At 38.0% G+C, this 22,677-nt stretch overlaps 1 protein-coding gene across 2 annotated transcripts in view; it reads left to right on the top strand.

Annotated features, from left to right (window-relative positions):
- Nucleotides 1–22,677, top strand: part of LOC129254298 (dynein axonemal heavy chain 5-like) — an 85,724-nt gene that overhangs the window by 28,283 nt on the left and 34,764 nt on the right. For both annotated transcript variants that reach the window (XM_064115674.1, XM_064115675.1), the window contains 23 exons: nucleotides 751–991; nucleotides 2,245–2,444; nucleotides 3,336–3,489; nucleotides 4,460–4,623; nucleotides 5,025–5,232; nucleotides 5,745–5,906; nucleotides 6,380–6,604; nucleotides 7,622–7,794; nucleotides 8,507–8,685; nucleotides 9,630–9,817; nucleotides 10,259–10,453; nucleotides 11,266–11,400; nucleotides 12,697–13,105; nucleotides 13,934–14,175; nucleotides 14,782–14,922; nucleotides 15,653–15,896; nucleotides 16,923–17,065; nucleotides 17,354–17,488; nucleotides 17,999–18,121; nucleotides 19,090–19,303; nucleotides 20,570–20,679; nucleotides 21,777–22,063; nucleotides 22,471–22,663. In XM_064115674.1, the coding sequence (XP_063971744.1) occupies nucleotides 751–991; nucleotides 2,245–2,444; nucleotides 3,336–3,489; nucleotides 4,460–4,623; nucleotides 5,025–5,232; nucleotides 5,745–5,906; nucleotides 6,380–6,604; nucleotides 7,622–7,794; nucleotides 8,507–8,685; nucleotides 9,630–9,817; nucleotides 10,259–10,453; nucleotides 11,266–11,400; nucleotides 12,697–13,105; nucleotides 13,934–14,175; nucleotides 14,782–14,922; nucleotides 15,653–15,896; nucleotides 16,923–17,065; nucleotides 17,354–17,488; nucleotides 17,999–18,121; nucleotides 19,090–19,303; nucleotides 20,570–20,679; nucleotides 21,777–22,063; nucleotides 22,471–22,663 (4,465 nt within the window). The remainder of the gene's footprint in view (nucleotides 1–750; nucleotides 992–2,244; nucleotides 2,445–3,335; nucleotides 3,490–4,459; nucleotides 4,624–5,024; nucleotides 5,233–5,744; nucleotides 5,907–6,379; nucleotides 6,605–7,621; nucleotides 7,795–8,506; nucleotides 8,686–9,629; nucleotides 9,818–10,258; nucleotides 10,454–11,265; nucleotides 11,401–12,696; nucleotides 13,106–13,933; nucleotides 14,176–14,781; nucleotides 14,923–15,652; nucleotides 15,897–16,922; nucleotides 17,066–17,353; nucleotides 17,489–17,998; nucleotides 18,122–19,089; nucleotides 19,304–20,569; nucleotides 20,680–21,776; nucleotides 22,064–22,470; nucleotides 22,664–22,677) is intronic.

Genomic DNA, 22,677 nt, shown 5'->3' with positions numbered 1-22,677 from the left:
CCATTTCACATTGTTTGTCACTTATACTCTTTACACTTCCCCTGCAGGAAACATTTTAGATGAAAATGCAAGATTGCATGACGGAAAAGTTTTTACAAATATCTTGTTATAAAATTTTAATTCAAGTACATTAAAATTAAGGTATACACATTTTACAAACTCAATTTTCTGTCGCTCGCACCATTTCTTATGCAACATCACACATTGGTGATTGGTTCTTAACAAAATGTGCTGTTTGCTAACTTTAATGGTTTGATCCAAGAGTAAATAGTAGAAATTTGCATGTTTAGAGAATTTATTAAATTGTTGACGGTTTAGAAGTATATATCTTTCTATGATGTAGGCGTGACATCTGTGGAGAAATTAGTGGTTTGGTTTGATTTTGGGTGACTCAGAAGTTATGGAAACTTCTTTAGAGAGATTGATGTAAAGTGCATTGGTAAAATAGATCGTTCAGAATGATAAGAATTTTATTTGAAGTTACCTTGAAAAAACCCCAGACATGAATCTTCAACTTGAAAGAAATAGAAAGCGCATTGTGATAATGAATATGTTTTGTTAAGCACCTTATTACTTTTGAATTTATGCTCAAAGCACATGCGACTTGAAAGAACAGAGAGAGAGAGAAAGAGAAGTAAAACCAGTGATACACATACAACAAATGGAAAATATGATTAATGAAAACACAGAATTAGCCAATTACTTAAAAATATGAAATAACAAAAAAATAATAAAACCCTCCCCCAAAAGATGCCGCAAGCTGCCACGTGCACTGAAGGAGTGGCCCGCCTTTAACGATCTCAAGAAAACCATTGATGATTTCAATGAGACATGTCCACTCCTGGAGCTGATGACAAACAAGGCGATGAAGCCTCGCCACTGGCAGCGCATGGCTGATACTACTGGTCATGTCTTTGAAGTGGAGAGCGAGTCCTTCTGCCTCAGGAACATCATGGAGGCACCACTGCTACAGAGCAAGGAAGATATTGAGGTAAATTATCACTAATCTCAGGATTCCCAGCTCATCAGGGAAATCAGGGATGATTATTCTAATTTTTTCCAGTCAGGGAAGTTGATTAAAATGCCTCAAATCAGGGAAAAGTCAGGGAATTTAGATTGGCCCCAAAATCGAAAGCAAAAAAAAAATCTATACTGCAAATAGTTCACCGCAACTACATCAAAAACATGTGGAACTGGAAATGAGCTTAAATAATTATCATTTCATCAGGTAAAGAATTGGGTATTTTGTTTTCTTGATATGCTAGGAACACCTACGAACACCTAGTTCATCTACAAACCAGTTTTTCTATTAACCATTTGGTCAAGTTGCCATGGAGCCCATGTACCATTTAGTCTAATCTTCTGTTAAGCTGTACCCATTTTGTCTAATAACCAGTTGGTGTAACCCCACTTAGTTAAAATGACTAGAAGAACTATTTGATAACAAAAAAAAGTATACTAAGTGATTATTAGACCAAGCGATGATTTGAACAAATGATAATTAACTCATATCATAGTAGACTATTAGCCAAGATGGTGTTAAATGATCAGAGAATTAACAACTACTAGTATATGTGTGGATACAAACTGATCTTGAGGATAAAATCAATTTTGGAATACTATTTTAGGTTACATATACTTCAATTTTTTTAAACGATTGATTTGAATACTGAAGGAGAAAAAGGTTGTAATGGGATATTATGAATTATTTTTGTTTGAATCATCATCACCATACCATTATAAATATATGAATTTGAGCTAAACAATCCAAGATTCCTAATTCCTTGATAGATAATGCAAATCATTGTATAATTGTATCGTTTGTATCAATCTGAAGATTTTATACAAATCTTGCAATGTTTAATAGCAATATCGGTTTAGAACAGTACTCCTATACTTCTGTCATATGATTCCAGAGCCCTGTTATTCAAAGCTCAGTGATTGATCGTACAGTTGATTTGTACAATTGATAGCACATAATGGATCAGTGAAATCAATCATGAAAATCAGGGGGCTGATTCATGAAAGGACTTGTCGGACGATTCATCCGACAAGTCCTGTTTTATCTGACAGTTGCCATAGTAACAGTGCTCCTCAGTGAATTAAAATCAAGGAAAGATGTCAGATCTGACAACTTGTCAGATAGAAATGTTGATGAAACACTCCCCAGTCCTATGATCAATTGTAAATCTTTGTGTAACCTGGTCCAGCATGTCCTAACCATACCGTCTCCCAAACCCACAGGATATCTGTATCTCGGCCGTGAAGGAGAAGGATATCGAAGCCAAGCTGAAGGCCACCGTGGCCGAATGGAGCGCCAGGGACCTGACCTTCGGAAACTTCAAGAATCGCGGAGAGCTGCTCCTCCGGGGTGATAACACCACGGAGATCATCGGTCTGATGGAGGACAGTTTGATGGTGCTTGGTTCTCTGATGAGTAACAGGTAAATTGAAGGTGTACCCTGTGTAAAGATATCAGTTTCTGTTTCTTTGTTTCCATTTTCAAATAATCATTAAACACACTTAAATGAATAAACAAAACAGAATAAATGTCATTAAAAACACTCAATTATGAATGATACCATAGGAAAATGATTTGTATACATAAGAGGTGTTGCAATATACATTTAGATTATGAAAGAAATTACAATTTGCATATGCAAAGTGAAAATGCAGAGCTTGTATTGTTATGTCCTTCTGGACACAAATTGTAGTATACCAATAACCCTGTAATGTGTGTGGATGAACTATGCTGGAAGTCAAAAACTTCTAACCTGGCTATCAGTCATGCATGAAGGATTGTAATAAGTGTAATTGAAATGGTTTATTAAGAAAACTTCATCGCAGCTGAAGGCTGAATTGCGAAATTCTTTACAAGGTAAAATCCAAAATATATACAATATCAATAATCATAACAAAATGAATGTGAAAGTAATAAAATCGATTTTAAATGTTGAAATAAAAAAAAGGAATAGAGTACAATAATTGTATAAATGGGATAACAGTAATCTTGGATATTTGTAACCACAGTATGATTCTTTGGGGATAAAGTCAGTAATTCATGTGCTTGCATGAGTTAAAATAAAATTATAAACATAAGGTATTTCTTTAAAGAATTGAAGATGATATATAACTGTGCCAGAATAAGGGGGAAAATGAAAAGGATGAAATAATGCATATTTTTATACCTTTCTGTGATTATTGAAGTGTAAATTGCAATGTTTCAATGATCATGACTTTTTCTGAATTTTTTATGAGAGATGAGATAATATGCTTTAATTTCATTTCATATAAAATTCTGATGTGCGATATTTTTCACCCGTTGCGGCCCCTAGGTACAATGCTCCATTCAAAAAGAACATTCAGCAATGGGTGCAGAACCTCTCAAACACCAGTGAGATCATTGAACAGTGGATGCAGGTCCAGAACCTCTGGGTCTATCTGGAAGCTGTCTTTGTCGGTGGTGATATCGCCAAGCAACTGCCCAAGGTTTGTTTCAATCCACATATTTGTTGTTTGACGTTTTACATGATTTACCAACTCTCATGTCAGATCGCGAAGCCTGGCCTACCATTGTTGATTGATTGATTGATTGATTGATTCATTCATTCATGCGTCTGATTTGTAGTATAGTAGACTTTTAACTAAAAAAGCACATCCTGAACTTTGAAATGATATTAAACTTGAAAACTGTAAAGACTGAACAGTAGTTACCTACACAAGTATTGAATGTAGAAGAAATTCAGAGAGAGATTCTAAGAAGGAGAAAATAGCTCATTAGAATATGCTAATTTTTATTTTTTGAGGACCAAATTCCTATTTTGGCTATCTATAGAAAGCCTTCCTTGGCAACCAATTGTTGGTTTTGGGATAGTGGATCAGAAATAAAATATGACAATGGGTATATATCCCAACATATTTATTTGATCATCCAATGTGGCGCTTAAAATCTTAGAGCCATGGCATTTTGTCAGAGCCGTGTTATCCGCGTAGGAATCCTGTAAGCAGGTTATCATTGCCAGTCTTCACATTTCATCATAGAATATGCAGGAAAGTCAATATGAAAAGACACAGAGTTCCTTTACAGCAGGATTCAAGCTGCAAGGCATGGCACATATTATTGACATGGTCCCTTACCACTTCCCTTTAAGGCCTGTCACATCGTTCCGTGCAAGCCGTGTGTGTGACTTACGGGTGACTTTTTTTAGAGTATCTCGCACGCAGTTCAAGTCTGATTTGCATGCATAAAAGTTTAGAAAATGTTCAGCACTTTATTGTGGGTGAATTACGGGCAATGACAGAGCATTAAAGAAAGTGTAGTACTACATGAGTTGATATATCAAATGCGTACATGTGATTGTTGCTTTTTAAGAAAAAAGGGGAAAAAAGCAAAACAACCTTTTTGGGGTTAGTATATGGAAATATTAGTTCTGATTTTTTCATGTTATTTGTCTTTCAGGAAGCAAAGAGGTTCAGTAATATTGACAAGTCTTGGGTGAAGATCATGACAAGAGCCCATGAGAACACCAATGTAGTCCAGTGCTGTGTGGGTGATGAGACCATGGGACAGCTCCTACCTCATCTACTTGAGCAGCTAGAACTCTGTCAGAAGTCACTTACAGGGTAAGGATGGTGGTGGTGGTGGTGTTGGTGGTGATGGTGGTGATGGTGATGGTGGTGGAGGTGGAGATGGTGGTGGTGGTGGGGATGATAATGATGATGTTGATGGTGATGAGGATAGCAGTGATGATGGTGATAGTTGAAAATGATGATGAATTTGTTCATGGTGATGATGATGATGATAAGGATGGGGATGATAGTGATTTTGAAGATAATCTTGTGTACGTTTATTCAACACATTGCTATTATGAAAACATGTTTTTACAGGAAAAAGTTTAAACCTCAGGTGTGAATTAGGTTCATTAGATAAGTTTACTTGCGTTATGCAGCTATGCCCATATCTAGCTTTCATTTCGAATGATAATTTATGTGCTGTAATGTTTTCATACTTTACACTTTTACAGATATTTGGAGAAGAAGCGCCTCTTGTTCCCGCGGTTCTTCTTTGTGTCAGACCCCGCCCTGCTTGAGATCCTTGGCCAGGCATCCGATTCTCACACCATCCAAGCACATCTTCTCAGTATCTTCGACAACACCAAGACGGTCAGGTTTCATGAGAAAGATTATGATAGAATCTTGGCTGTGCAGTCTTCAGAAGGAGAATCCATCGATGTAAGTTTGCTTTGTGGGAAATATGAGTGTTCAAGCGGCTGAGTGATTAATGGTAGTTGAGAAAAGGGGATGTCCAAGTATTCCCTTCTCAGTATCCTTGACAACTGCAGTCAGGTTCCTTGAGAAAGATTATGACATGGTGTTAGCTGTAGAGTCTTCAGATGGAGAACCCATAGATGTAAGTGCTTCTGGGGGAAGGATGAGTTTTGACTTGCTATTGATTATCAAGTCTCTTGTAATATCCCCATAGATTTATGAAGATTGCTTCAATATCCCTCAGGATAACAGTCACTAAGTACTAAGTATTACCTGATCGAGTATTCCACCTTCAAGTTCTATAGCTAGACAATGCAGTAATGGCTTCATCAGGTAATGATGAACTGTGGCTTGCAATTGATTGACAAGTTTCTTGTAACACCCCCATAGATTTACGATGATTCCTTCAAATTGTCTCCTGTGATAACTGTCTCTGACTGATTATTTCACATTCATGTTCTGTCCTTGATCTACAGCTTGACAAGGCAGTGATGGCCTCAGGTAACGTTGAACTGTGGCTGATGCAGTTGATGGTGGTTGCCCAGAGATCTCTTCATGGTGTCATCAGAACCGCTGCAATGGCCATACAGGATTCCAGTCTGGAGATCATTGAGTTCCTCAACACATACCAAGCACAGGTGAGATATGGAGAGCAGTTCATGAATTAAACGAGTGATTTTCACTGATTCTGTGTTATAAGCTGCCAAAATCCTTGCATCTGATTGGCTCAGAGCGAAGTGAAAAGCACTTAATTTTTGATGAAGTTCTCTCATGACATCTGAAAAACTATGGCAAAGTGTTTTCCCTGATACATTCCTCTTTTATTGACACTAATCATTGAAAGTCTTCAAATGAATTAACTCTGATTGAAGCAAATTTATTCTTTTATTTCAAATCAGGGTTGTAGAGGCATTTTTGTGGTCATTGTAACAAAGTAAAAAAGGTTTGGAGATTAATCCTTTAGATTCCGTAGCACTTAAAGCAGTCTCAATTTGAGCCTTCATCAGTGAAAAATCAGGGAATTTAGTTTTCTGGAAGTTCTGGGGACCCTGACGTAATTATGAAAGATTGTGGATGATGATCTTCTTGATTCCTCTTGTCCTGTCTGCAGATTGGCCTCCTGGGAATCCAGATGATCTGGACAAGGGACGCCACCGAAGCCCTCAACAATGCCAAGTACGACCGCAAGGTCATGCAGCAGACCAACAACGGATTCCTGGAACTTCTGAACCTCCTCATCGCCCAGACGACACGTAACCTGACCAAGGTGGAGAGGCGCAAGTTCGAGACCCTCATCACCATCCACGTGCATCAGAGGGATATCTTTGATGATTTGGTGAGTCTCTTCTCCTCGGGTGCCATGGCTTTCTGTTTTACAAAGATTTACGATCAATGAAACGCTGTCCCCGCCCTACTGAATGGCTTCCTGTTCTATTAGCTATTTCATCTCTTTATGACAAGGGAGAAAACTCCCTTTTCCGAACAGGGCTTCCAGCCAATCAGGGAAATATATTTTGCTTTGTCAGGGAATTTTTATTGGCCAAAAATTGAAAGTCAGTCAGAATCTGTTATATTTTGTTGTATATCAAAATAACATCCAAAGGATGACTTGCTATGGTGGTTGTTTAGTATAGCCTCTTTGACTGCAGTACAAGTAGCTATAGTGCATGACATGAATTGGGAGGCCATTACATGCCTTTGTAATAGTGCTAATTAGTTTTAGATTACAGTGTGTTATACAGCAAACAGTTCGCTGAAACAATGTAGAAAACTTGTGAATGTGGAAATAATGTGAAATTATTATCACAGAATTTTGTGATTTCATCAGAGGAAAAAATCAGGGAATTTTATTTTCTTGAAATTATGGGAACCGTGCAAAGTGACTATTGGAGACTTGTATTATCTCAGAGAACTTTGGCATTCACGCATTTTTCAACAAAACTGGGATAACCCCTTTCAAGCTCCTTGCAGCTTTTTGGTTTTTTCCCATATTTCTCTTACAACATAAGTTTTATAATTTCAAATTCATATACCTATTCACTATATTATTGATTCAATTATTATGTTTTTATTGTTTGAACGTACATATTTTGTATTGGTTTTATCCTCAATCAATCAATCAATCAATCAATCAATCAATCAATCAATCAATCAATCAATCAATCAATCAATCAATCATTCAATCAATCAATCAAAGATTTGTTTAGAGTCATTTCTTATGATGCTTTACTGTTCTCTTGGAGGATTGCAACTGAATGCTAATGAAATATACATGTTTTCCTGCCAGGGGTTAATGAGACATAGCTTGGAATATTTCATGTAATGCTCATTGTAACACATTTACTCGCACCAGGTTCGTATGCATATCAAATCCACTTCGGACTTTGAGTGGCTGAAGCAGTGTCGATTCTATTTCAACGAGGACAATGACAAGATGATCGTCTCCATCACCGATGTGGATTTTATCTATCAGAATGAGTTCTTGGGATGCACGGAACGTCTTGTCATCACCCCTCTGACTGACAGGTACACTATCACTTCGGCAAAAACATTTTGAATAACTTGTTTGTTCTCCCCATACACAGACAGAAGGCCTGGGGTACTGCATAATAACAGTGCAAAATGGGTCAAAATGTTCTTAAACAAGGGATTTGTAATTGTCAGGCATTTTTTATTTGAATCACTAATTGTCAGCAAAATTTAGGTATCAGGGCACCTGTATTAACACTTAGATATTTATCAAAGCGATGCAAGTATAATAAAAAAAAAAATTACCTACTTTGCCAAGTTCACTATGTTCTCATGGTGTCACCACAGCATTCACTACGCGCACACACGTGCATGAACACATACTATGCAGTACTCTTCATGAGTCCCTTCATCACAATCTGGTATAGGCAACACTTCAGTCTCTAGATGAAGGTGGCCAGTGGAGCCAGACATAGTCTCAGCAAAACACCGACAACATATAGAGACTAAACCTTTCGGGTCTAAGTATCACTACAGATATAGTAAAATGTTATTCTTATAAACATGTATTTGGCATCACCTGTGCATGGGAGGCTGTGACCTGTGTGACCTAAATGTCTCACCTTGTATGTAACTGATCGGGGGTGTGCAGCTCGACCACTACGCTAGGGTATTACTCCTACTCTAAAATAGAAACAGTTATGTTGATTTTTATTTTGATTTTAAATGCTGATTAAAAATACCAACTGCCTTTAACCCCATCTCAAAGGTGTTACATCACCCTTTCCCAAGCTCTTGGGATGAGCATGGGCGGAGCACCGGCCGGTCCAGCTGGAACAGGGAAGACGGAGACGACCAAGGATATGGGAAGATCCCTTGGAAAATATGTGGTGGTTTTCAACTGCTCGGATCAGATGGACTACAGAGGGCTCGGTCGTATCTACAAAGGTTGGTTGATTACAAAAGATATGTGCAGTGTGATCTAAAAAAAACACACAATATGTTAGGTATAAAGGCCACCAGTGACCATTTGACAAACGAACAAATGAACCGATAACTGGATCGAATGAACTGTTGAGGTAGTGGATTGAGATGCATGTTTACCGCTCCTTGGCCACATTTCGTTAAGAGTTACAACTATGGTAATTTTGCCATTATGGCAACTACCATGGTAACAGGGCTCAGCAGCCAGTCACAATCAAGCTTTCCACGGGAGTTACAATAATGGCAGATTAATAATAGTCGTAAATCTTTATAAAACAGGCTCCTTGTGGATGGTTTGCAATTTGACTATTTGACTAAAAAATTAAAGTGTTATAATGATGTAACCTGTACTTGGGGTATACTATAGCTAAAAAGAATCTTATCTAAATCACAGTTATATTAAGTTTCAAACCTTTGTTTGGAGGAAAGGCCAAAGGGGATTGGCTCATTTTAGATTTCCTCAATGGATTCACTCCATGCTGATGAACAGACATCCAAGAAAGACAAAGTGTCTGATATCTGTCGGTCTGTATTGTGCTTTCATGGGAAGTAGATTATAGTTTGCTGATACCAAGCTTTGTGAGAAGCTAATAGACACCCCTGTAATATAGCTACAACCCTGTGGTTCAGCGAAACGTACTGCCTCACCAAATTGAATCACAGACATTTTATTGTTTGATTTGGCCATAAATCGGAGCAGGGGTAGTGAGGTAATGACTTTTACCTGATGAGTCAAAGAGGAGAACCAGTAACATAATATCCATTGTTGGTTACAAAAATCAATTTTACTCAGGGGGATAGAGTTCATCAGTTGATGGGTAAACACCCTGATTGGTGTCAAATTTTACATGAAAAAATAATGCTTGACAGTCATTTAGATTGATTTCTGATTTTACTTTCTTTCATAGGTTTGGCTCAGTCAGGTAGCTGGGGTTGCTTTGACGAGTTCAACCGTATCGATCTCCCTGTGCTGTCCGTTGCTGCCCAGCAGATTGCCATCGTTCTCACCGCCAAGAAAGAGAGGAAAAAGCAATTTATCTTCACTGACGGTGACAACGTTGATCTCAATCCAGAGTTTGGTCTTTTCCTTACTATGGTGAGTTCTGTAGCGATTCTGACTCTTGCCTTGTAATCATAAGGTTGTGGGTTTTGACATAGTAAAGGATTGATTATTTTACACCATTGCCCATTTATGTTGTGATTGTAGCCATGAAAGCTCAGTCGGGCAGGGGTTCCAGTGACCTTAGTTTGATTCCGACTTGATGCACTAGTGCCCTTTGGTAAGGTGTTTACCCTCATTACCAGGTCCCTCGGTTCTTAGAAGAGCATCTTAAGCCCTCTCTCCTCTGGTTGCTTGCTTACAAGCAGTCATGCTTTCTTGCATAGCATCCCATTCATTTAATCCTATAAAGTCTAAACCATAAACAGAACACTGCACTTAGAATCACCAGTAATAAGCACCTTATAAATGTTATGTATTATTATTATTATTATTATTATTAAAGAAATCCCCACCAATTTATCATCCTATTGACAGAATCCTGGTTATGCCGGTCGTCAGGAGCTTCCCGAGAACCTGAAGATCAACTTTAGGACAGTGGCCATGATGGTCCCTGATCGTCAGATCATCATCCGTGTCAAGCTTGCTAGTTGTGGTTTCATGGATAACATCATCCTCGCCCGCAAGTTTTATACCCTCTACAAGCTCTGTGAGGAGCAGCTTACTAAACAGGTAAGGTAATCTTGTGATGTTTACTTGGTGTTATTGATAATCACATAAAGAGCTTTATGGGACACTGTGTGGCGAGTCCTAGAAGGACTAAGAAATGTAGATAGAGGTAGAAGTGGGATGGAGAGGCGAGAAAGTGGAAGGTTCAAAGGTTGAGTATTCTCCTTTGAGACGAGTGTAGTCCTTAGAAGGACTCAGAGAAAATGAGAGGCTTGAGTGGTTTGGGAGATGAGAGGAGGCTGGCTTGAGTCGGCGAGTGGATTTGTAGAACAGAAGAGAAGAATCAATGTTGAATGTCCATCTTCAGGAGTGAGCCGATCTTGTACTCAAATGGGGCATTGCAAGGAAGGTTTGATCAATTACAAATCTAGTGGGATTCCCCAAGTCAATCTTATATGTCTTGGAGTTGTTTTGCAAATTTTGCAAATTTTGCAATGGGTTTGCTGATCTAGGCCCAGTCTTTTTACAAAGAGTTGTGAATGATCCAATCAATCACAATTCTGGAAGTCAGTCAATGTTAATTCTTCATACAAGAAATTAACACAATGCTCCTTTGGAAGCAAGGAGAGCACATAGATTTTCAATGAAATGATCCATGCAAGAGTATTAATCACAGTAAGAACACACTTTGAACTGACACGCACTCTAGATACTTCCGTCACCGATTTCCGAAGATGCGATTGATCAAAGCAATTGTAAATCTTTGCTATTTAGGGCCCTGTTCCTTACAACAGGGAGTGTAAACTTAATTCTGAGAGCTGAAAATGATCTACCAAATGTACTTAAGTCATTACCTCCATATTTGGCTTGACTAGGTTCACTATGATTTTGGTCTGCGTAACATCCTGTCTGTCCTGCGTACCCTTGGAGCAGCTAAGAGAGCAAACCCAGATGACAGTGAGAATACCATCGTTATGAGAGTACTCAGGGATATGAACCTGTCTAAACTGGTCAGTATCTTATCATAAGTCTATTTTATTTTATTGTAAATTGGTCAACTTTAACCATAAAGGTACAGTGCCACTTAAAGGAGACACTAATGCTAGCAATCACACATGATTAGAAAAAGAATGACATTCCCAGTGTGCTCCTGAATAAAAGCCATTTAAATGAATTGACAACAGATGAAAACAACACTTTTAAAAATACAAATTTACAATTTTTCAGAAAATAATCTTTTAAATCATTAATGAAATGAAAATGACTTTAAAAAAAATAGTTGTTGCCAATTTGAGGAGCAACAATAGCTGTGTACCTTTTAGTATTAAAGATTAGCCCTTCTGAACACATTTGCCAACAGGGAAAGTTAGATCAAGCTCAATTGCTGTGGAAAGGTGAAACATTTATGTTGGGCTTTCAAATAATTTCTTTTTTTCTTGAGGGAAAACTATATTTTAAAAAGGTCCACCAGAGATGCCCTTAGCAGACCTGCCAACCAGTACGTTTTAGCCGTATTTAGTACGTTTTTGCAACCAAAATACGGCAGTACGTTTTTTCTTTGAAAAATATGTTTTTTGTAAACTAAATCGTAATTTATTGAGAAAAATAATCTCTATATGTCTCTATTTCATAAAACGTGTACAAATATGGTTATTAGATCAATGTAATTTCAGGTAACTTGTTTTTTTCTTCAATCATTTCGTTCAAACCAGGGTGAAGATATACACATGTTTTAATTTTTTTTTTTCATCTGCAAGAGCAGTGCGCATTTTAGCTTGCATGCAGCTTGAGCGCCGCGATGAGCGAGTGCGCCAAGCATTTTATTATGAAATACACTTTTTTTTGGAAAAATACAGTTTTTTTTATCACAGAATACAGTTTTTCATTCCCAGAGGTTGGCAGGTCTGCCTTAGATTCAATCTATGATTAAGAAATAAAAAAGACTGTCATTTTCAGGCTGAAACATTTGCGTGAAGTTCCATTCAATGCATTTTTAGCTCAGTAGACTCTCAGTAGGCTTATAGTTATGGTGATTCTTAAATCTTTCAATTATAATTTTCTGCAGTGTATCTCCATTTTCCAATTGCTTTGAGGCAGTTCCTTCCATAATTCAATCCTATGACACATTGAAATTCATCTCAAATGGAAGAGGTGTGTCTTTCTCCATTTATTTGATATATCTTTAGAAAAGGAACCTGCAATCTTGATAGAGTTGGAAGAGGAACAAATATTTTTTTTTTCATTTTTGTTCCCCAGTGTAAAGCATCAAATTAGTTTAATTTTTTTGTTGTCTTGATGTTTAATAGGTTGATGAGGATGAGCCATTGTTCTTGTCTCTGATCAACGATCTCTTCCCTGGCATTGTCCTGGACAAGGCCGGCTACCCCGAGCTCGAGGGTGCCATCAGGATGAGAGTGGAGGAAGCCGGCCTGGTCAATCATCCTCCCTGGACTCTGAAGCTGATCCAGCTCTTCGAGACCCAGCGGGTCCGTCACGGCATGATGGCCCTGGGACCCAGCGGGGCTGGTAAGACCTGCTGCATCCATAACCTGATGAAAGCGATGACAGACTGCGGAGAGCCACACAAAGAGATGAGGATGAACCCAAAGGCCATAACTGCACCACAGATGTTTGGCAGGCTGGATGTGGCCACCAATGACTGGACTGATGGGATCTTCTCTACCCTGTGGAGGCGCACCCTACGAGCTAAGAAAGGTACTTATTTTCTTTTGACTAAGGAGACTTCTAAATTCAGTCGAAGTAAAATTTAACTTGAAATCATAACAGTCATTCACCCATTTTTCTTTCAAACATTGATACATTCCTCTTGGAGGCAATAATAGTTTGTCTCTAAAAAATAGGAAAATTAATGTTATTAATATCTAAAAGCATCTGACAAGACTTTAAAAGATTGTAATCAGTGATATTTAGGTTCTGAAAATGGCACAGTAATTAGAACATATGGTCATTTGATCTAAAGGTCATTTATTTCATGAAAATTGCTATTAATTGAGTATGCTAATATATGCCTAATAAGTATGCAAAATCATACTTTTTCATTTAACTCCCTAAATAAAGCTCAGAATGTTCTAATTTTTGGCATAGAAACTCTTTGTGGTGTTCTGTGCAAATGAACAAATGAAAAAATTGCGTTATCAGATCAATTTCTTGTATTATTTTTGCAATTTCTTATGGTTTTTTCTTCAATTAACTTTATCGGGGACTTGTTGAGATCATAAACAGCATAAAATAAATCTATTGAGACCAGCAAAAGTAAAAATAATTATACATAACTGGGTGTCGTAAATTTGGTTTCAAAAGATGCGTGTGACTTGAAAGTAAAAAGTCAGCAAGTGGCGCGGTCAAAAATTTTATCACAGCGAAAATATTGCGCGAAAATGTTAATCAATATGTCATAGAAAATACAATTTTGTTCATTGTTTAGCTTGCTCTTTTTATTGTATTTTCTTTGGTAATTTTTATGTGAAAAAGTTGCATAATTCAAATAAAAAAAATGAATGAACATTTAATAACCCTCTTCAGGTGAACACGTCTGGATCGTTCTGGATGGTCCTGTGGATGCTATCTGGATCGAGAACCTCAACAGCGTGCTGGATGACAACAAGACCTTGACACTGGCCAATGGTGATCGTATCCCAATGGCACCTAACTGCAAGATTGTCTTTGAGCCTCATAACATTGACAATGCCTCCCCTGCCACCGTGTCCCGTAACGGTATGGTCTACATGAGTAGCTCCGCTCTGGATTGGAAACCTATCGTAGAGGTGAGAGATTTATGAAGTAGGGACTTCCACATTTTTATGAGGATTTTTTTTTTTTCCTTTTGTATACATGCGCAGTGACAATAATTTTTGTGAAGTGTGAAGACTCTTCATTGAAAAAACACATCAGGGGGTGTTTCACAAAAATATAAGTATGACTTAGAGTCGCACTTAAATGTCTATTTGCATGCGGTATAAAAGGCAGGGGTGTGAGAGTTCAGATTTTTTTGTTTTGATTTTCAGCTTAATTTCAGCTTATTTTTGGCCTTCCTCTGTACAAAAAGTATGGGAGCTCTTTCTATTTCAGACTTTTTCAACACTCTTCAGCTTTTTTCAGATCTTTTTATTTGTGACCACTCACACCCCTTAAAAGGCATGACCGAATTGGTCAGATCATGCAAAGGGGACGCGCACTACTGCATATTGATCAATAAGATTGCGCGTTACATATCTTGTATGCGTCAGCATTTAAGTGCGACTTAGTCATACTTAAATCTTTGTAAAACATCCCCCTAGGTGACGAAAATACACGCAGCCAACAAAAGGAACACAACTACATTCTAAGATGTTTGTTAATGAAAGTTTGATTTACTTTTATTCTTCACCCAGGGATGGTTGATGAGCAGGAACCTATCCGAAGCAGAGACGCTGCGGAATCTCTTTGACCGATCCTTTGCAGCCATTTTGCAGTACACGGTTCAGAATCTTGTTTTCAAGATGAACGTCCTGGAATGCATGATCATTACACAGGTAAGTTATATATCAACACATGTGGATCAGAGTTTCCAGCCCATAAGGGAAATTGGGGAAGTGATTTTACTCTTTTCCAGTCGTGGAAATGTCAGGGAAATTTTTATTAGACAAAAAATAAAAATTAGTCAGTCAAACTTTTGTAGCATATCATAACAACATCCACTGGATGACTGGCTGTGATATTTTTTTTTAGTGTAGCCTCTTTGACCGCAGTGAAAGTATCTGTAGTGCATGATCTGAATAAGGCCTCTATATATGATTGTGTACACTAAAAAGCCAAAAGGGAGTAATGAAAATAGTTTTGAAACTGGAAATGAGTTCATCAGCAAAAGATCAGAGCAGGGAAGTTTGTTTTCTTCAATGCTGTGAATCCTGTTTATATTGTCACTATCCTTATAGACTTCAGTATTCAATGTTGATTGGAGAGTGTGCAGAGGAAAACCTTAAAATTTTATGTCCTAAGTTTCTTTACATGCTTTGAAATAAGTAAAAAAGTGATTGTATTCCCACCATGGCCAACAGTTTTAGGAACATGCGTCGTCATCAACATTGCAGCAATTAAGCAACCAAGATGCTTAAATATCTCAAGTGTGATTATACCATGAGCTGTGAGAGAAAGGAATATTTGTAGATCCTGAATGAAATATAAAAAAAAATCCCTTTCAGATTTCCATCTTCTGTTTCACAAAGCTTTATCATATGTTCCTTGAAATTTTCCCCAATGTAGGCCATCAATCTCCTGAAAGGTATGATCCCAAACAAGGAGGACAAGGACCAGGGTCTTTCTCCGGAACACCTGGAGAAGATCTACATCTTCTGCGTCATGTGGAGCATCGGGGCGCTCCTTGAGCTTGAGGATCGCTCCAAGATGGAGCAGTTCATCCGGGGCAACGAGGACATCAAGCTCAATCTCCCGAACATCCCGCCTTCCTCGGACCACACAATGTTCGATTATTATGTTGACGGTGAAGGTAGGGTCATGATTTATTTTGCTAAGGATTCGTCATTTAAATGTTTTTGTTTAATTTCTAGCACTATCCACTTCTGGCACCCTATCCATTGAGTATTCCTTTCTGGTTTTCAAAATTTGTTCCAAAAGTTCACTGCTTAAATTTGCATATAGCCAAAGTACCTTTTTTTGTCTTTTGTTATTGCGAAATGGACCAAGATTGAATATGATAGAGTGATAGAGTGAAATTTTCAAATGTTCTAAGTTATTCTCTACATCTACCCACTGTTGGTGTGTTTCGATTTCAGGATAGGTGAAAACATAATCATTTTCTTTAATATTGTTGACCTTAATACCTACATGTAATTAAAAGAATAGGAATTTTAATAATTTTCATAGAAATCGTAAGTCATTTGCTAAGTTTGATAACTTCTTCCATTGTTTGTCCATATTTCTTGGCTCTTATCAAAACTGGAGCAGGAGAGCCACTCATTAACATTTGCTGTCTGACAAAGTGTCAGATCTGACTAATTTTCTTGAATTTGATTGGCTGAGAAGTACAGATCCTATAGTAAATGTCAAATAAACAAAACTATGTCGAATAAAATATCCATGATTGTAATTCTGATATTATAATTTTCTTTCCTTTCATAAAGAAATCAAACAGCAATTAGATCAGATACTCCTGGGCCCCATAACACAAAGCTTTGCGATGAATAGAAAATATGAAAGAACGCTTCTGATTGGTTACCGGTCAGTATTTTGAGCCAAATGCGTGTGTAACAATGATCTTGATTGGTCACTTCCTTTAGCGATTGATCGCTAATCTTTGTGTTACGCTCCCCTGGAGAGTGTTTCATCAACATTTTTTCCTCACAAGTTGTCGGATGTAACAACGTTCCTTCATTTTGATTGGCCGAAAGGCACAGATCCTCTGGTAACTGTCGGATGGAATGTCTGACAAGTCCTTTCTTGAAAGGCTCCCAAGTTGTGTATTTTGATGACTTGTGGCGCAAAAATATGGAGTTCTGTATTCTGTTTCTTCTAGGTAACTGGTCTCATTGGGATAAGAGAGTAGAGGATTGGGTCTATCCATCGGACTCTACACCGGAGTACGGATCCATCTTGGTGCCCAACGTGGACAATGTCAGGACTGACTTCTTGATACAAACCATTGGAAAACAATCTAAGGTATGTAAGGGGGGAGTGAATTGAATAACACTGCTTATGTTCTCTCATTGACTGTGTGTTATGAAAAGCTAGTCTAAAAGTATACCTTTTTAGAAATCTATCAATAATATAGAGAATATATTAGCCTATAATTGTACATTTGTGTATAAGGAAACAAAATGTTTCGACAACTGACAACTCCGTTTCTGCACATTCCTATACCCTCTTAAGGAGAGCACTATGAGATTGTGATGTCATATGCATAAGGGCTATTGTATGAGTTTGCTGCTCCCTTCTCTCTCCCTATAGGCTGTGCTGTTGATCGGTGAGCAGGGTACAGCGAAGACTGTGATGATCAAGGGTAACATGGATAAGTACAACCCTGAAGTACACATGGCCAAGAGCTTCAACTTCTCTTCAGCCACAACACCTATGATGTTCCAGGTTTGTTATAGGAAACTTCTCTTTGAATTAAAGGGATTGAGCAATTTTTACTTTACCATCATTGTATTTTTGTATAAACTGTTGTTGTCAGCGTGTTTGTATTTTTTTAGTACTATCATTGTATTTTTGTATAAAATTTTGTTGTCAGTATGTTTGTGTATTTTTTTAGTACTTGATGGTTACACAAATGAATTGAAATGAGGGCAATAATATGATACATCAGAGAACAGTGTGAGCTTATTGGATATGCTTATGGAAACTTGGGCAGATTTATTAATTTGACTCTTAACCCTCTCAACATAAATTTTAAGGAAAAAAATATGCAACAAAGAAAAAAAAAGAAAGAAGGAAATTTGAACAAATAAGATCTTGTATGAATCATGGTCTGAAACGATTTAAAGTCTTTCTTGTAAATCTAATTGTCAGGTGATTTGACTTCTTTCTTGTACATGTAGTTCTATATGTTTAATGGCCAAAATGATTCTTTTTTTGTAATCGTGTGTTATACAGAGAACAATCGAGAGCTATGTTGACAAGCGAGTAGGTAACACCTATGGACCTCCCGCTGGAAAGAGAATGACTGTATTCGTTGACGACATCAACATGCCGATCATCAATGAATGGGGTGATCAGGTGAGTTTTTGTCTCACCTGCATAGCAGAGCGAGACTATACATGTAGGTGCCGCTATAGGTGACGGCGGCGGCGGGAGCGTTGTCAACATGAAATCTTAACCAAGGTTAAGTCTTTGAAATGTCATCAGAACTTAGAAAGTATATGGACCTAGTTCATAAAACTTTGACATAAGAGTAATCAAGTATTACTGAATATCCTGCCTGAGTTTCAGGTCACATGACCAAGGTCAAAGGTCATATAGGGTCAAGAACTTTGGCCATGTTGGGGGTATTTGTTGAATGGCCATCATGACTTTGAAAGTTTATGAATCTAGTCCATGAAACTTGGACATACGTGTAAGAGCAATCAAGTATCACTGAATATTCTGTGTGAGTTTCAGGTCACATGATTAAGGTCAATGGTCATGTAGGGTCAACAAACTTTGGCCATGTTGGGGGTATTTGTTGCATTGCTATAATAACCTTGAGAGTTTATGGATGACAGGCGCTTAAGCATTGAAGGAATTCCTGGCGAAGAAAACAAATCCAATTATTATTCCCAGACAGTTGTGAATGAAATGTGTTATGGATGGGCTGATAAACCAAATCTGTACTGATAGAGATATGTTTCATAATGGGCTTTCCACAGTTAAATCACTTTAGACCAGAGTTGAAATTAAAACTGACTTCAAATAATTGCTCCTAGTCTCTAGATTTCATTTTATTGCACATTTTATTTTCATGCCTATTCAAAAGATTTTAATGGAAATATCATATATGTATTTTTTTTAATGTGGGCTAATGTTTTTGTCATTTCAAATTCCAGTGTTTCATAAAGTCAAGTGTAACTTTAAACGACTCGGTGAAATTCCTGAATGTATGTCCCGCCAATAACAATCCTAATATTATAGCATGTATAAAGCAGTTTGTCTAGTTGCTTATTGGAAAGTACTGTTTATGCGACCCCTGTATTCCCTACTCCCACTAGATCACCAATGAGATTGTCCGTCAGATGATGGAATTCAGCGGATTCTACAATCTGGAGAAACCAGGAGACTTTACCATCATAGCAGACATCCAGATGATGGCTGCCATGATCCAACCTGGAGGAGGTCGCAACGACATTCCACAGCGTCTCAAGAGGCAGTTCTCCATCTTCAACTGCACCCTGCCATCCAACTCCTCCATCGATAAAATCTTCGGTAAGAATGAGCCTGGTGTTATGGGAGGGGAAATTGGTTCTGGCATGCAGACAAGTTGATCAATCTCATTTGCTCAACTTGAAATGAGGCTGGTATTGGAAGTAAGATCACTGCCGGTGTTTGGCCTCAGTTGGCAGAGCGTCCGTCTCACGACCGGGAGGTCTGGAGGGAGTTCAAGCCCCAGCCGCGTCAGACCAAAAAGACATTAAAAGATGGGAGTTGTTGCTATCCTGTTTGACGTTCAATGATTTAACCCTAATTCTCCCGGGGCGGGGGGGGGGGGGGGCCATAATGGCCCCCCCTCGACAATTTTCGCGATATATCTGCTGGGCAAAATTTTTTGACCTCGCCGCTCACTGACTTTTTACTTTCAAGTCTCGCGCAAATTTGTGACGCCTGGGTACGCGATTACGACATTACGCAACACTATGTAAGTGCATGTCAGACCCAAAATTGCTCATAAACGTGCTTTCATGTACAAATCCAATGCAAATTGTATATTTAGCCTAAATTCATAAATGTATCATTATTTCTACTTTTACTGATTAAACTTAATTAGTTTTGCCTTTTTATGATTTGAATTGAATAAAGTCTGGAATGATTTCCATCGAAAAAACAATAAAAAACAAAAAGTAAAAAACAAAGAAATACATAAGAAAAAAAAAAAAAAAAAAATACATAAGAAATCCGTCTTGGTACCATAATTTTTTTCATTCACAATTGTTAGGAATGCTTAAAAGAATATTTTTACCAAAAAAAAAGCATTCTAGGAGCTTTATTTAGTGAATCAGAGCAAAAAGTATGATTTCATGAATAAATTTGCATATTTAATTCATATTAAATAAAAATATATGAATTCAGTGAAATTTACCAATGCAACTGCGTAGATTATGTCATTCTTTACCATCATGCAAATTTTCGTTGTGATCGCGCAATCTGCGGCCGAGATCTTAAGGGGGGGCCATAATGGCCCCCCCCCCCCGGGAATGACCAGAATACCCCAGGAGATTTAGGGTTAAGGGATAGAGCAACGTCAATCTGATGCTGCACAGTGGTTGCCTGACCCATAGGGCAAAATGACTTTTCAGAGTATTTCTATTTCGAACTATAAAATATCAGAGACTTCACTAGGCATTGAGTTACATGTATTGAAATTGGTATTTTTTTATAAGCCCTTATTCATTGATTTGAACTTTCTGATTCATGCTACCATTGCATAACATCAAACTCGAAATAAACCGATCTTTGTATTCCTCTCAATTCTAGGCGTCATTGGAACTGGTCATTACTGTGAAGCCAGAGGTTTCCATTCCGATGTACGAGAGCTAGCCAAAGCTCTGGTTCCTATCACCAGACGTATCTGGCAGCTGACCAAGGTAAGCAAGCTCTCTCCTCACAGTATTTCAGCAGTGCACTGAAGACCTGTGTTTTTACCAGCCACTGTGAGTAATATGTGACATATTGTGGAAGCTTTCACCTTTGAATGCTTTTTACGGAAAAATGTTGCCATGAAAATATTGTTCATCATCTTCATCAATTACATTGTAAAAGAGAAAATTTATTTTTCATTTCGAAGCAGAACAAAGCACTTTTACAGATATTAGTTTACATTTTTTTATTGAAATAAAGGCTCATTGTGTACATGTACATTTTTTTTATGCGTAAAGACTATGAAGTGTATGGATTACATTTGCGAAAATCTATTTTTAAAAATCTGAGCCAAATTTTAGAAAAAATTCAGTGACAGCAATTGATGGGGCTCTCCTGCAAATTACACGGATTTATGTACTAGTTTTTTTTGGGCTGAATTATATCAGACATTTAGGAGGAGCATCTCTCTCAGCTGCCATGTAGTTTTTTTGGCTGAATAATGCTTGTTGACAGCAGCTCATGCTTCAAAATGTTGTACATATGCGTAGTTTGATAGTTTTCTCCCCTGACTAGAATTACTACACCCACCCCCAAATTAAAAATGTAAGTGCAGTCAAATCTGTCTTAGCAGCCAGCATGTCTATAGTAAGAACCTGTCTTTAGTGACCACCAAAATTGTCTCCTATTTGAAAGGAATATATGTTATAGAACCTAGTAAGAAAGGCCACCTGTAGACAAATTAGTGTTTGTAGTGGCAAATTATTCTGTTCCCTTGAGTAGCCTTATTACACAGGTTTGAGTGTACATAGACAGCTTTTCAAAATCAACTTGAAAGGAAGATTGTGTCGATAACAGTTAAAAGCTACTGAAATCCTTCAATCTGATTGGCTATAGAAATTGTGCATTTATTATTATAGCAAGTCTTTATTAGAAATGGGACCCAACTCTGGACATTAGTGCTCTGTACATTCAGAGTTCCAGCTGTACATTTAAATCCCATTAATCCCAACAATCCCATTTGTCATAAAAATCCCATTAATCCTAAGAATCCTGTTAATCCCTTAAATCCCATTTATCCCATTAATCCCATTGGTTCCTTCAGATCAAGATGTTACCAACGCCTGCCAAATTCCACTACATCTTCAACCTGCGTGACCTGTCTCGCATCTGGCAAGGGATGATCAACACCATGAATGAGGTGGTGACCAAACCTGAGATCCTACTCTCCCTCTGGAAGCACGAGTGCCTTCGGGTCATCTCGGATCGCTTCACCAACCCTCAAGACTGCGAGTGGTTCAATAAGACCATCGGCCGTGTCATCCAGGAGGAGCTGGGAGATGTGATGGCTGCCGTGTGCCACGAGGATCGTTTCTTTGTGGACTTTCTCAGGTTGGTTAACGTCATTTCATTATTATGATAAACATTATTTTAATATAATGAACTTTATTTTAATATGTAAATAGCCACCCCAAAACCAACAAAAGGCAACAGAGTATATTCTCTCTAAATGACTAAAAAATAATTTGGTCTTCAAAAAGTGAAATAAGAAAATTACTTTACTTGAAAGAGTGATTCTTCTTCTTAATGCTGCAAGATTCAGCAACTACTTTAGCAACAAGGAAGCATGTGGCATTGCTGGTGAAAGCTTCCCAGTTTAGTAAGATTATGATGAAAAGAATGTATTGACGTGAACTACATGTGAGGTTGATAAGGTGTTTCTCTGATATCGCGGTGGTCTTTTTTCTTCACGGCCTCCCACCTCCACTAATCAACGACCCTCTTCTCCCAATCCACAGGGACGCCCCGGAAGCAACAGGGGATGAGCCTGACGATGCCGACTTTGACATGCCCAAGGTATACGAGCCCATACCGTCTTTCCCGGAACTTGAGGAGAGACTGCAGATGTTCATGTCTCAGTACAATGAGCAGATCCGTGGGGCCGGGATGGACTTGGTCTTCTTCAAGGATGCTATGATACATCTTGTGAAGGTATTGTCGTCTTG

This window comes from Lytechinus pictus, chromosome 2 (genome assembly GCF_037042905.1).
Source record: "Lytechinus pictus isolate F3 Inbred chromosome 2, Lp3.0, whole genome shotgun sequence".
In the NCBI taxonomy this organism is placed as follows: domain Eukaryota; kingdom Metazoa; phylum Echinodermata; class Echinoidea; order Temnopleuroida; family Toxopneustidae; genus Lytechinus; species Lytechinus pictus.
The sequence above is the reverse complement of the archived record's forward strand: the minus strand, read 5'-3'. Positions and strand labels throughout refer to the sequence as shown.